At 44.7% G+C, this 14,909-nt stretch overlaps 1 protein-coding gene across 17 annotated transcripts in view; it reads left to right on the forward strand.

Moving 5' to 3' along the window:
* Tenm4 (teneurin transmembrane protein 4) overlaps window positions 1–14,909 on the forward strand; it is a 1,520,543-nt gene that overhangs the window by 1,030,651 nt on the left and 474,983 nt on the right. For 15 of the 17 annotated variants that reach the window (XM_076938042.1, XM_076938101.1, XM_076938085.1 and 12 more), the window contains one exon: window positions 11,444–11,542. The exons of the other annotated variants lie outside the window; for them this stretch is intronic. In XM_076938042.1, the coding sequence (XP_076794157.1) occupies window positions 11,533–11,542 (10 nt within the window). In that variant the 5' untranslated portion in view covers window positions 11,444–11,532. The remainder of the gene's footprint in view (window positions 1–11,443; window positions 11,543–14,909) is intronic. 17 annotated transcript variants of the gene reach the window in all.

The raw sequence follows: 14,909 nt of genomic DNA on the forward strand, positions 1-14,909 counted from the left end.
TTCTGCTACAAGTCTGCTCCCAACAGGATTCATTCTACCATGGTAAGATATAGGAATACTGAATTCCCTGTGATATGGCAGCTATACAGTGAGGCATATACAGAAGAATATGACGAAAACTGGTTCTGGTTCATGTTCTTCTTTTTATTCAGTCTAGGACCCCAGCCCACATAATGGAGTTAATTTCACTGAGGCTGAGCCTTCCCATTTTAGTAATTCTATACTCTCTCTCCCAGACATGATCAGAGGTTTGTTTCTTAAGTGATTCTAGACTCTGTCAAGTTGCTAATCAGCATTAACCATTAGAGTGGAAGCACCCCGCAATGACCTTTTCATTGCTCTCCAGACTGTCAAAGAGAATCTGAAGAAGCGGCCCAACCGAGAGGAACTTAAGGACATGTGAGGACTAAGTTGAGTTAGACATCATTACTGGGGATCCAGGATGAGAAGGAGGCATTAGATATAAACCCTGGGAAGCTGAATGAACTCTAGGTGTTAGTTAAAAGAATTTCCCCATTTTGGTTCATCGTCTGTAACAAATGCTGCAAAGTAACAAAAGGTTAGCATTAGGGAAATTCACTGCGGGGCATGGGGAATTCTCAGCACTGTCTGCATAGTATTTTTGAAATCTATAACTTCAGAAATTCTTATTTTAAACATGTAAAACGTGTGTAATGCTAACATGTAAAATATAATATATATTATATAATAGTGTTTTGTTTTTTAAGTAAAGGGGGGATATGTAAAACACACCCTCCCTCCTTGTTTTTCTTGTTTTCCTGTCTTTGGGAAGAGCTCTTTCTCTTCTGTCTTGGTCTCTCCTCCGGCTGTTTTCTGCTTTACTAGGATAGAACTGGCAGGTGTCCACCTGGGTGGGCCCGGGAGAGCTGAGCAGGTGGTACCGAGGCTGAGCTGGAGAGGAAGTCTGTGCTGGAGTCTCAGCCTCGGTTTCCTCCCTGGGGCTAGTTTCCAGGGAAATAACTATGTAGTGGTTCATTAACAGCCCTGATGTCCTGCAGCTGGTGGTCCTTTCACTTCCGATGGAGGACATTGGTCCCAGACACTTGGATCAGTCAATAAAAAGGCCACCTGTGACCAAGGCTTGAGCGGAGTAGAAAGCAAATGTGTCCCAAGATCCCAGAACCTCTGCTTTCATGGTGAGGAGCTGACCTCTGCTGTGAACCTGCCACCCAGGGGACTTGCTCATATGGAGAGATGGCTGGACTTTTGTGCCTTGTTTCTGGTTTCTAGTTGGTTGTTTGATTTTTGTTATTTTGGTTTTTGTTTTGTTTTTCTCCCTTCGGTTCCAGCTAGTATGTGTCTATATATACACACTTTAAAAAAATGCATTTAAATGCTTTTTTTTTTTTTTTTTTTTTTTTTTTTTTTACTAACAAAGACTGTACTGTCTCTCAGTGGTCATGCCATCATGCCATTTCTGCTGAGTTCTGTCTTTCCTGGACTGTCATTGGTTTCATTAAACTCCAGGCTTCCCTGAACTAAAGCAGGACACCTTGACCTCCCTCAAGAGTTTGTGCATCACAGTGGAACTTACTGGCATTCAGTGGCTTGATAGATGGCTGGCTTTTCCCATGTTCATTTACCAGAATCACATTTAACTCTCTCCCTCTCCCTCTCCCTCTCCCTCTCCCTCTCCCTCTCCCTCTCCCTCTCCCTCTCCCTCTCCCTCTCCCTCTCCCTCTCCCTCTCCCTCTCTCTCTCCCCCCTCTCTCTCCTTCTCTCCCTCTCTCCCTCTCTCCCTCTCTCTCTCCCTCCCTCCCTCCCTCCCTCCCTCTATCTATCTCCTCCCTCTTCCCCCCCCCACGCACATAAAGACTCAACTGTATGTTTTGACCTTTCTTCCTGCAGAGCCTCCTCCTCATCCGCAATGTGTGCCTCCTCTACTGCTCATTTCCTCAGGGACTTGCCATCTAGCCAGTCCCATAGTGAGCTCTCTAGCTCAGCTCAGACCCTGACCTTCTTGGTGAACATCAGCACATTCTCGCCCTAAGAGTTCCCAGGCTGCACTGCCACCTGCACATTTTCTCGGTACCTTTATCAGCTCAAGTTCAGGCAGGAAAACAGAAAACATTGCAGGTATTTCAGCCAAGGGAGTCTAATACAGGAAACTCATTGCCGGATTGAGGAAGTGGCTAAGGACCAGTCCAGGGATCAGCTGTGGCAGGCAATCCCTCTCACTTCTAGGCTAGAAGGACAGTGAAGAGGGAACAGTCAGCAACAATCAGGAGGAGCTAGAGCCACTTTGCAGAGTGCCTCTCAGGCCCCAGACAACAGAGGGTATTGGGTCACTGCTGGACATATTATCTAAGACAAAGCAAGACAGGGAAGGAGAAGAAAAGGAAAAGTCGCAGTTGCACAGGGACTTTCATTAGCCAAACCTGTCCAGAATCCAGTGAGCTAGGAGAGAATGAGAAAACCAATTCTCCCTCCAATAGAGCAGAGCAGAGAATAGCAGTATGGGAAATGAATCAGGAGCCAATAGCCAAGTAGTCACAGTGGCTGTTCAGACTTCTCAGATGTACCCATTGGCTTTGTCCAGTGCTGAGCTGAGTCCTTCCATTCCTGAAATCTACTCTTTTTCTAATTTCTCTGATCATAACAGCTGCCTTCTGATAAAGGCCTCCCATTTCTATGCAATCTCCTGAGTAGAAAAACAGAAGATCAGGATTTCCCTTTACTCTGGGAAGGGGGCAATAAACCCTGCCACGCCACATGCTGGAGTCAGTAATTCTGGCTCCTGTATATAGCTTCAGTCACAACTCCTTTAGAGAAGATCGTGCCTCTTTTCTTTCGTGGACTCCTCCAGGTGTAATGGTTCTGTTTGTCCTCACCACCATGACAGCCTCCAGTGTTAAAGCTAGACCTTGAACAATCATCTTTTGATGCACAAGATCAAACTCATCACTCAGACCCCTCTCACCAGGCACAATACGCTGGCAAGAGCCCTGCTCTGGAGCTATTGGGAAAAGCTAGTGAACTGCATCAGGGGCTTCACTTCTTGTTCAAGAAGGGTAATCAGTTCCACCCTTTCAACTTTGTGAGAGCGTTTCCCTCTTTTGCTCACTGAGAGCCCTTACTGCTGGCATAAGAGCTCTGGACAGTGCTGGATGAGAAAAGAAAAAAAATCTGAAGGCAGAACAGAGGAAGAAAGGAAGGTCCTTCAGTTGCTGAAGCCAAGGAAACATGAGACCCAAGAAAGGCTTTATGCCTGCCTTTTTTTGTTTTGCTTTAGAGCATTGCAAGAACCCAGGCACACAATTGTGTTTGGATTGGGAAAAGAAGCATAACTTCGCAGAGAAAATCCTTTCCAATTTTGTTCTGGCTGTTAGGTGGATTAAAGGAAGCAGAGAGAGGAGTGGATTGTATAAGGCAGCAACAGCCAGGCAGGGCCCTTCAGGCTCTGCTATCTCTGCCTGGGATGTGCTAAGACAGCAGGATCCCGTGGCCTCTGTCCCCATCCTGATAGATTCAGTATCAGGTGAAATTGTTTGTGTCACTTTTTCTTAACTTTAATATCAATGGTAATTATTACATATCAATAGCTGAGACCTATTTCGTTGTACTTACAACAAAGTGACTTCCCACTATCTCACAGAACACAAGAAAGAGTTGGCTGACCCAGCTGGAGGAAAAGTACAATGGAGTTAGAATGGAGTACTAGTCCTGCGGGCATTTGTCCTGTGCTGTGGGCAGCTCTGGTCTGGTCCTCTCGAGCTGTGTGCTTCTTTCTCTCTTATAGACTTTCAATATTGCCATGATAAAATACCAGATACAAACAACTTAAGAAGACTAGGATTAATTTTTGCCCACAGTTAGAGCATATAGTCTGATGGTTCTCAACCTTCCTCATGATGCAACCGCTTTAATAGTTCCTCATACTGTGGTGCCCCCCCCTCCAAAAAATGTTATCTTGTTGCTACTTCCTAGCTGTAATTTGCTACCTTTATGAATTGTGGTATAAATATTTGAAATGCAGGATATCTGATACATGATCCCAAAGGGGTTTCGACCCACAGGTTGAGAACCACTGATATAGCACATCATGGCTGGAAAGGCAGGTTGTTGGGAGCTTGAGGTGTCTGGCTACATTATGTTGACAGTCTGGAAGCTGAGGAGCGCTAATGCTCAGGTCACTTCTCCCTTTATACAGTCTGAGGTTTGAGCCCATGGGATGTTACTGATCACATTTAGAATGGGTCTTTCTACCTCGATTAACTCAATCCAGACTCTCTCTCATAGACATGCCCAGGAGTCTCCATGGTGATTCTAAATCCTGGCGCATTGATATCAAGATTAATTCTTACACCATTGTGTGGGTTTCTGAGGGCTCTTGTACTGAGACCACATACAGGAATAGGACAAGCAACAGGAGTTTGTTTATTCATTCATGGAGGCGAAAGTCCCAGGTCAAAGTGACAGTGGGGCTAGGCTTCCCTGAAGATGCTGGAACAGAGAATGACCTGTTCAAGCTTCTCTCCTGACTTTTGGAAATGTCTTGACCCGTGATGGCATAACTTCCATTGTCATAGGCTGTCATCCCATGCACACATCTATCTACCTCTTTGCCAACATTACCCCCCCCCCCCAAGGACACCAGTTTAACCAGATGATATAGTTCTATTTTTGATTAGCAATAAAAAGATCTATCTCTTACTGGGGTTTGGATTATAGTATATCTGCTGTGAAGAACACATAGTTGGCCTTCTCTCTCTTGGAACCCTGCAATAACACTTCTTCTCAGCCATTACAGACAGAAACATACACACACACACACATACACTACATGCACACACACTACACACACACACACACACACACTACATGCACACACACTACACACACACACACACCATATGAGTTGAATTTGGGCAGCAAACTATGGGAACTCTTGCAATTCAAGGCATGCCATGGCTGACATTGTGAACCAGCCATGCATAAATGTCAGAACTACCAGAAAGGAAATAGAATAGAAAAATTGGCTACTATCCCCGGACAAGAAAATGGCAGATGAGATCTAACCTTCTTTCCACAGCTGGTTTTGCCCACAGAGGCCCTGCATAAAAGCCTCTCACTCCCTCACAAATGAGAACATCCAGTTAAATATTCATAGACCTGAGAACTACATATGTATTTAGGAAAATATATATGCATATATATATGTATATATATATATATATATATATTATAACAAAATTAAAGAAAATGAGGCCATAAAATAATAAAATAAATTCATAGGGAAATTTCATAAAGCCATCTGCTACCTTTATTATCCCCACCCTGGGACCCTATACATTTAAAATATATAAGTGCTCACCCTAAAACATTCCATCACAACAATTTGATGGAACATCTGAGATAGTTGACATTCAAGGTTGACGGCAGAGAGAAAGTCAGGTGAGAGAGGAGGCACATAAGCAAGCACAGGGCTCTTTCCTAGATCTGTCGCAAGTAGGTCAATACAGATTGGCTCATGTTACTACCATACTTTTTGGAGAAGGTAGCATTCTACATTCAAGAGTCTGCCTGAATTTATATATGGTTGTATCTCTTTACTCTCTGATCTGAACATTGAATCACCACCAACTGCAGCTACCATAATAAGAATGATATAATCTGCTTTGCTTAGTCTAGAGAGCTAGGCTTCAAAGGTCAGTACTGCAAGTGAACTTGGGCATGTAGTATGCTTCTCTTCTGTTGATTTGAATGTTTAATGAGCTTGTTTTCTTTTCAAAGACAGAGGAAGAGAAGGGAATTAACTTTTACTGGGCATTCATCCTGGTGCTGCTCTGGGCTGGGCTGACCCGCATGCCCAGAAGAGTGTTTAAATCTAGTTTTGAGGCTCCGTGCTTCCCCTGTTAGGCCCTGTGGGCTTCCCTACTCTCAGAATCATAGTCATTCTGGGCAAAGACCTGGGAGAACTGGCAATATTAAGAGGTTATCAAATAGGATGGCATCTGTAATTGGCTTTGGTTAGAAACCAAAGCTCTCAGCAAAGCAACAAGGTGAAATATTTTGAGTTGATGATTTGTACGATAACCAGCTCGTTTTCTGGAGCATCACTTGTGTTCTGGAAGGTCTACATCCCTCTTCAAAACTGGCTGGTGATAGGAAATCTCACAAGACCAGAAGATTCTGTGGCTTGGTTGAGTCTCAGAAATAAGGCACCTAATATGGAAAGAGGATGCACAAGTGAGATCCTACCAGATTTAATTAATATTCACCACTACACTGCCCTCGCTGACGGGCTAGCAGTGCCCAGAATGTTGTGCATTAAAAGACAAAAAGAGTGCTCTAGTGCCTGAGGCAGGAGGATTGTCATGAGTTAGAGGCCAGTCTAAGCTATACAATCAATAAGAGTCTCTAAAAATAAGTAAATAGATAAAGCAGAGGAGTTATTGCCCTGTCCATTGTTATTCTGTGCCACTCATTACTTTTGCCTCCATTTAAGGAGGCTGCATAAAAAGCCAGGAGATTGGCTCTAGGTCAGAGAGCTAGCGATGCTCCAGGTGGGCTCAGGGATGAGCTCACTGCTGGGGCAGATTGCCTGCAGGACTCCCCATGCACTTGGAGTATCTGTTAAACTTAATGTCACTGTCACAAAATACCCAAGAAACTCAAGGAAAGTCAACTCGTTTTGTGTCATAGTTCAGAAGTTTCAGACCAATGACAGGTGGATCCAATGCTTTGGGCCAAAATAGCGAGTTAGCTCATCCATGAACAAGGACGTACTCGTGTCCTCGTATGTTCTGTCTTACACTTGGGTGGGTCTCAGTGAGTACAACAGGCCATGCTAGGGCTTTCAGAGCCTACTGCTTCAGCTATCTCAGCTTTAGCTGACATGTGAGAGGAGAATGAGCACTCGTTGACTGACAGGACACTGCTACCCCCTCCCCACAACCTCCACCACAGTGTGAATAATGGCAGTGGCTGTCATTTAGGACCAAGGAATGGCTTATCTTCTTTGTGGTCTATGGTCCTTTAGTGGGGAGACTAACAGGAGCCAAGTGCTCTCTGTCAGGATATCCCCTGAGATAATGGAGCCCCACACATCCTGGATCATGTGAGATGTGACACGTGAGCAGAAGCTGGGATGTTAGGTGGACACATTGTGTACAGAGTCAGAACATGCTTCCAAGCACAGTTGCAAAGGAACAAACACAGTTGAGAGCATGTCTTCACTGCTAGCTAGCTGAGGATTTGGGGCAAGCAGCCTAGAGCCCCCATAGCCTCCCTCCCTCACCAGCAAGTCACAAAGGATAATGCTTCCTGCAGCTACTTAGAAGACTCACAGAGATCAAAATGCCTACCAGTCAGTCAAATACCTAGCAGATAGCCAGGAGCTTCCTCCCCTAACTGCCTCCTCTCCAGACTCTTCACCTGTCTGTAGCATATCTCCAATAAAATCACACCTCTTCTCAAAGGCCTTCTTGACCTTCTTTTTTTTTTTTTTTTTTTTTTTTTTTTTTCCCCTGAGACAGGGTTTCTCTGTGTAGCCATGGCTGTCCTGGAACTCACTCTGTAGACCAGGCTGGCTTTGAGTTCAGAAATCTACCTGCCTCTGCCTCCCAAGTGCTGGGATTAAAGGCGTGCACCACACCACCCAGCCCTTCTTGGCCTCCTATTGCTAAGCAATGCTTACAGATCTGACTTGGTCCTTGGGACCCTACCTGTTGAAGTTCTCATGTCCTGTGTTATAATATCTGCTACCCTGTATGTAGCCACACTGAGGAATGAGTGCATATTTTTGTCCTTTCCTCTCTTTCTGTACTTTTACTCCCTTGTTTGGAGAAACCTATTCTCTCCCTATGCTATAGCCTATCCCCTGGGGTAAGACTGAATTTCTAGAGCACATGCTTTATTAAATTACCTGCCTCTAGTTTGATCTCTAGCCAAGGAGATCCTCTAACTCCTGTCTTTACTTATAGTATATCTGTAATTCTTATGAAACTGTAGGAATATCATTTTTGTGGTCAAACCTTGTTTTCCTTGGTTATAAAGTTTCTGGAGTCAGGATTTCATTCTCAGTTTATTCACCCAGCATCAGGCTCATTAAATGAATGAATGAATGAATGAATGAATGAATGAATGGCATTCATTCCTAACTAGACCTCCCATCAATGGAATGCTATCACTTTTTTAACCATCCATTTGTGCTGGTTGTTTTTTGTCAACTTGACCCAAATCTAGACATATCTGGGAAGGAAGAATCCTCACTGAGACAAGGCCTCCATAAGATTGGCCCATAGGCAATTTTGTGGGGTATAGTTTTGATTATCAATGATATAGGAGGGCACAGGTCACTGAGGGCAGCTCCACCCTTAGGGAGGTGGCTCCTGGATTGTTTATGGAAGCAAGGTGAGCATGCCATGAGGAACAATCCAGTAAGTAGCACTCACCCTTAGTCTCTGCCTCACTTCCTGCCTCCAGATTCTTGCCTTGAGTTTCTGCTCTGACTTTCTTCATGTCAGACTATATTCTGTTAACTGAAATTAAGCTCTTTCCTCCCCAAGTTACTTTTGGTCATTGTGTGTATCTCAGCTATAGAATGCAAACTAGCTTTCTACTAAAAAGCAAACTAGCATTCAAACAAGCATGAATATTTTGGTTCCATGAACAGTCATTATGATGGGAACTGAAAACTGAGAATACAGTAACAAAAGAGGTTGTTCTCCCCAGGACTTTAGCCATGATGAAGGCTGGAAAGGAACAGGCAGGGCAGTCCTGCAGCTTCTTCCAGTTGTGAAGCCAAGGCATATAGCTTTGGCCTCAGCCTTTGTGGGCTCAGTGGAATCTTATAACCTGGATAAGCGGTCAGTCACATATCGTCTGCCCATATCAGTGAATGTGACTAGTATTCCAACAGGATCTTTAGGAACAAACCCAACAGATCTAGATCCTAACAGCCACAGGTCATTTCAGATAGGTCCTGACACCCACACCAGGCGTGCTTTACCTTGCCCATGGGTGGATCGGAACAAGACAAGCTCCTGATCTCATAGAAGCCTCGGGGGATGATATTCTCATGAATAAGATCTTGTAAATAGGAACTGAGTCCTTGCTGGTTAGTTTTTGTCAACTTAACAGGTTAGAGTCACCCAGGAAGATGGAACCTCAGTTGAAGAATTGCCTCCATCAGATTGGCTTATGAGCATGTCTATGAACAATTTCTTGATTAGTAATTGATCTAAGTGGGTATATCCCACTGTGAGCCTTGCTACTCCTGGGCTGTGTCAGAAATCAGGCTGAGCAAGCTTCTATGGCTTATGCTTCAGTTCCTGCTTCCAGGTTCCTGGCCTGAGTTCCTGTCTTGGTTTCCTTCAGTGATGGATTATGAGCTATAAGATGAAGTAAGCTTTTCCCCCCAAGTTGCTTTTGGTCATGGTAGTTGTCACAAAAACTGAAAGCAAAGGCCAAAGTCCCGGAGCCATTTGAAAAGCATAGAATAAGAGTCATCCTAACTTAGTATATCAGTTTTATCTTTTGTATGTGTGTGTGTGTGTGTGTGTGTGTGTGTGTGTGTGTGTGTGTTTGTGTTTTTGTGTGTTTGTGTGTGTTAAGGTGTTCCTTGTGGTAGTGTTCCTATGTGTGCAGGTGCACAAATGCACATGTGTGAAGGTAAGAAGTCAGCTTTGGTTATTCCTCAGCTGATTTCCACTTTTTGTTTGAGTCACGGTTTCTCACTGGCCTGGAACTTCTCACCAAGTTGGTTAGGCCAGTCAGGGGTTGGCCTGTCTCTGCCTCCCAACTCATTGCTGCTAGGATTATAGATGCATGATGCCAGACGTGTGTGTGTGTGTGTGTGTGTGTGTGTGTGTGTGTGTATGTGTTGTCTGTGTATCCCGTGTGTGTATGTGTATTCTGTATGTGTGTGTATGTGTATAGGTAGGTAGAAAGGCAGGCAGACAAGGGAAGAGGGCAGGAGGAAGGGAGACAGACAGACAGACAGACAGATAGACAGATCCTAGAGATCCAAACTTAGTTCTTCAAGCTGTTGGACAAATGCTTCAGGGACTGAACCATCTCCTCGCCCTCTAATTTGATTTAGAAGAAGGTTTTTTTTTGTTTTGTTTTGTTTTTAGTTTTCCTCCAGATTTATTTTCATTATTCTGTAGCAGTTCATGAGGTCAGTAGAGCTTAGCTCCGGGAAGGGCATGGGAATCCTTGCACTTGGGCAGAGCCTGGAAATGCTCCTGCCTGATAGCTACTCTCGCCTTAGAATAATTAGAATTTACAGTAGAGAAACATCTGCGACACAGGGAGAGTTGGCAAATTTTCACACTTACAAGATTTTTGTTTTTAATGGGAATTACCAGTAATTCCTCACCTTATAAGAGACAATAATGACTTCTTAGCAGGGTTCCAAGGTATATTTGGCAAATATGTATTCAGGGAACTTCTCAAATAATGGCTTGAGAACAAAACTCAGATAAATTAAATGTCTTGACACCCAGCTCTTTGCCTGTAAGCTCTTTATACAGAGGGTGTTCGGGAGTGTCTGTCATAGTGCATGGATCTGTAGTTTTCAAGGATCTATGTTCAGATTCCAGTTCCTTTTGCTGAAACCACCCAAGGCAAATGACTTAAAACCTTGTAGCCCCTCCCTTCTTTACTAATGGGGTGGGATTTCTTGTACTAATTTGACAATTATTTATTGTGTAAGGATACCAGTGGTACCGATGAATCAGATTCATAGTCTCTGAATTCTAGGACCAGAAAGAAATTCACATGCTGCCCACCTCAGAGTTTTCTGTTTTTCAATAAACTGAAGCTGAGAAATGGAATGTGATTTGACAGAGGGCCAGAGCTGAGTTCGTTCATGAGAGAACCCATGCCCAAGTGACCCTGCAGTCTACATGGTACATCCCAGTGAAGCGGGTCAATTTCCTAAGCCAAGTGCCGAGGCTCCAAGAACCAAGGTGCTTTACTTATTTTCCTGGCAGGCCACTGATAGCATTGTCATAAGGCTAGTATCTTTTGGGCATCAGCCCCACACTGTGTGCCTTCCCAGATCATCACAGAGCACAGGATCAATCCTCTCTGTCCATCACACAGTTGCTCTTGTGCTTCAAGTCTTACATTGGGCACGTGTGTTGCAGAGACTAGCAATATAGCCTCTGCCCTGGAGAGCTTGGGTCTCCAAGAAAACATACATGCAGGCAATGACTGTAAGACAAGGTGATTACACTCGTAGCAAGATAAATGCAGCACAGGGCAAGGCTCTCCCAAGAGCCACAGGAAGCAATGGAGATGACCTGTTCATTCAAGGTCTTCAGGGTTAGAATTCCACTTGCTTCACTTCATGGCCATGGGACCAGGATCAAACCCCATGTCCCAACTGGAATGCATTTGCAAAGGGTTCAAGTTGGAGAGAAAGTATTAGGGACCAATTATGCTTAATCCTTCCTCTTCTCTTCCTCAACAGAAAGCATATCACCCTGTCCTCTGGGATCCGATGGCCTTGGAGAGGGGGCTGCAGGGCCTGCGGACACCAACTCTTCCCAGAGTGCTGACATGGAGCCAGGTCAGTCCCTGTCATCTCCAATGTTCAGTCATCATCTGTAAACCTGGGGCTTAGTGAGAAACGCAATTTAGAATCTGTAAATGCGTCTACTTTTCAGGCTATGTAGGGAGTGCAGGAGATCAAGTGACAGTGGCACTTCGTAATAAGAGGACAAGGGGCAGAGGCTGCTGGCAGCTGTAGCATCTGCTGGATTTGCCTGGTGACCAGATGGTAGATCTGTTGCCGGGCTGGTGTGCCTGGCCCCCTCCTCACGTGTCACACTACATGCCTGATGTGGAGGGCAGGGTAGGTGGGATTGAGCATCCAACAGGAATGATGATGGTGCTGGCAGCAAATAGGTACTATCCAGGCCTGTCCAGGACAACAAAGGTTGTGGTAGATCAGAGCTTGCTCTTGCATCCAGGAGACCAGCGTGTATGTCCTGCAGCTAGCGGTAAAGGCAGAATCATAGTTGAGCATGGGAAGAGAGCAATAGTGAGAGATTGTCAGAAGGGGTCCAAGAAGGCACCCTGGAAGGCTTTCTTCATATTGCCATGCAACATTGCAATATAAAGTGAGTAGGAAATGCAACATAGTAGGGATAAGGCTGGGCTGAGAGGGAAAAATGCCATGATGTTTCAAGCTGGAGGAGGGTGGCCAGAAGTAGGACAGAATCAAACATGGAGGCAAAGCCCATTGAAGGAGGCTGCAGAGGCAGGAGGGAGGACAGGAAAGTAAGCTCTTCATTAGAGATACACTGCATGTGTATATCAAGTTCTGATTCTTATTCTTCAAGCAGTCCTGTAAGGTGACATATGGGCTATATTGGACTCTGCACTGCTGGAGTCATGAATCAACTCCAGAATCCCAGCAGACAAATAGACTGAGTTTTTACTCACAATAATGGCTTATGTAGTCTGGTAGAGAGCCCTGCACACAACCTGCTCATGGCCACCTTGGTAACCGTTGCAGTACTTGCAGCTGGAAGGTGTTGGCTATTAAGTATTTTGGGTCAGAAGTGACACATCTAGCCTCCTAGATCACAGTCTGTTTCTGACATCAAGGGTCCTGGGGTCTATGGGAAGCAGATAATGAATGAGTCCTAATCACATTCCCTGGATTAGGTAACTATTTCCATCTTACAGGCCAGCAATTAGGAGACTCAGAGGCATTCGTGGTACTGCCATAGGGCTCCCAAATACAACATGCTGTGGTTTGGATGTTGCATAACCTCTGCCCACAACATTCATATAGCCAATCAACAAAGACATATGGAACAGATATCACAGTCCAGGGAATGACAAAACTAGAGGTTGCTAAAGCATATGTAACTGCACGAGACAACAAATCCTCTGACTTCATAGATGGTTCTCCAAGAGGCTCTGAAAGTTTTAACTTTTGCCTAGAAGGAAAGTAAAAAGATGAGATCACATGTATAGAATCCTGACTTACACATCTCACTTAACTCTACCTGTAAGCCAGTTTTTATGGCCCCATTTTTAAGATAAATAAAAAGAGCATCTCTTTCAGGTAAGAGAAGACACATCAGTTCCTCATCCCGATCTAAAGCTCTCATCCAATAATGACTTGGGTTCCAGTAGAACAGGAACTGAATCTCTCCCACTCCATCTAAACCCTAGAAATGTGGTCCCTTGGTCTTCCTAGAAGTCTTCTCCTGTTAGGGCTTTCATTTCCTGCTTCCTCGATATGCCCAATATAGCATGCTACACGGTGGAGACACTGGCTTCAGCTCTGACACAGGGAGACTGAATTGCTCATCCTTATTATGATGCCACCCACAGAGATGGGCCTGGAACAAGGCTTGTTGAGCTCATCTATATGAAGAGAAGGAAAGAAGACGTTCAAAATTATTTGGTTGAAAGCTCTGAATCTGGCAGCAGGGGGTCACACATAAACTTTGACATCAGCGAGCTTGGTTCAGAAACACTATCCCTGGTCTTTCCAGCTCTACCATCCACCACCCCAGCCCTGCACTCTATGTTGTATTTACATTGACAAATCACTTCTGCCCTGTCCTTGTGCCTGTGATCACTTCTAGTAGTAGACGTCTTTCCTTTCTGTGTTCAGCACAGAGGCACCTCAGTTGAGTGCCACAGCACTCTCATTGCCTATCACTTTCCTGACAAAACCTCCTGTGACTGTCTACCTCATGTAGACAAAGAGAGAAAGAAAGAAAGAAAGAAAGAAAGAAAGAAAGAAAGAAAGAAAGAAAGAAAGAAGGAAGGAAGGAAGGAAGGAAGGAAGGAAGGAAAAGAAAACAGCAAAAACACCAACAACAAAAACCTCTCTAAGGCCCTCCTACACCTTGGTTCTCTTTCCCCCCAGGTCTCTAAGCTCCAGTCTCTCATGCCATTCACCTCTTTCAGGTTCCCTGAAGCACAGAACTACTCCTGCTTTGGAGAATTGAACATGGGCTTTCTGCTAACTTTGAGAAAACACTTCTGGCCCAGGGAACAAAAAGAAGTAACAGTCATTGTACCTGTGAGCTGGCCCATGAAGAGTGAGGTGCCTTTAGTTGAAGCATGTTAGCCACATCGATAGCTGTAAAGCCAGGGGATGACGAGGAATATGCAGAAGGGCAAAGCCATCCCTACCCTATGACCCTACAGGAAAGTCCAACAAGCACAGTCTGAATGTTCTCCCAGCACAGGTCTTTCTTCTAGGGGAACATTTCTCTCCACCTGATACATTACTTATTACAAGTTAAGTTTATCCATTTTCAGATTAGTATCTAATCTCCAGGAGAGCAGGTTCCTCCTTCTTTATAGTTCTCTGAAATGCCTTCATGCCAAGAATGATGCAGTAAAGACAGAATAAGTGAATGAATGAATGGACAGATGATACAGTAAGGACAGAGTGAATGAATGAATGGGTGAATGGTGCTGTAAAGACAGAATAACAGAATGAATGAATGAATGATGAGTGAATGATACAGTAAAGACAGAGTGAATGAATGAGCAAGTGATGATCAACAGTTTCCACAGTCGCTCACTTCCTGACAGGCCAGTCCCAACAAGACTTGACCAACTCTGAGGCCTCAAGCCATGATCCATCATTCTTCTCTCCTCGGTCTTTCTGCCAGCCCAAGAGGGGTGTCCCTGCAGCACATCACACAAGCATTGTCCCATCTATCCTCAGGTCCTGGTCTTTGAGCCTGCTATACTGGGAGGACCTGGTTACTGCTTGTTGGTCCCATCAGGGTAGAGGGGAACTTTATCTGCAGCTTCAGTCCAGAGCCCCCTTGGCTTCTCCTTTTCAAGTCCTCTTTGCCTGGAGTCAGGCACTGGGGAGCCCAGGTTATCATCTGGGCCCCTCCAGCTTACCACCTGCCTCAGAGATCAGCAAGAGGAGGCAAATGGGTCACTAA

Source organism: Arvicanthis niloticus, chromosome 1, assembly GCF_011762505.2.
Source record: "Arvicanthis niloticus isolate mArvNil1 chromosome 1, mArvNil1.pat.X, whole genome shotgun sequence".
In the NCBI taxonomy this organism is placed as follows: Eukaryota; Metazoa; Chordata; class Mammalia; order Rodentia; family Muridae; genus Arvicanthis; species Arvicanthis niloticus.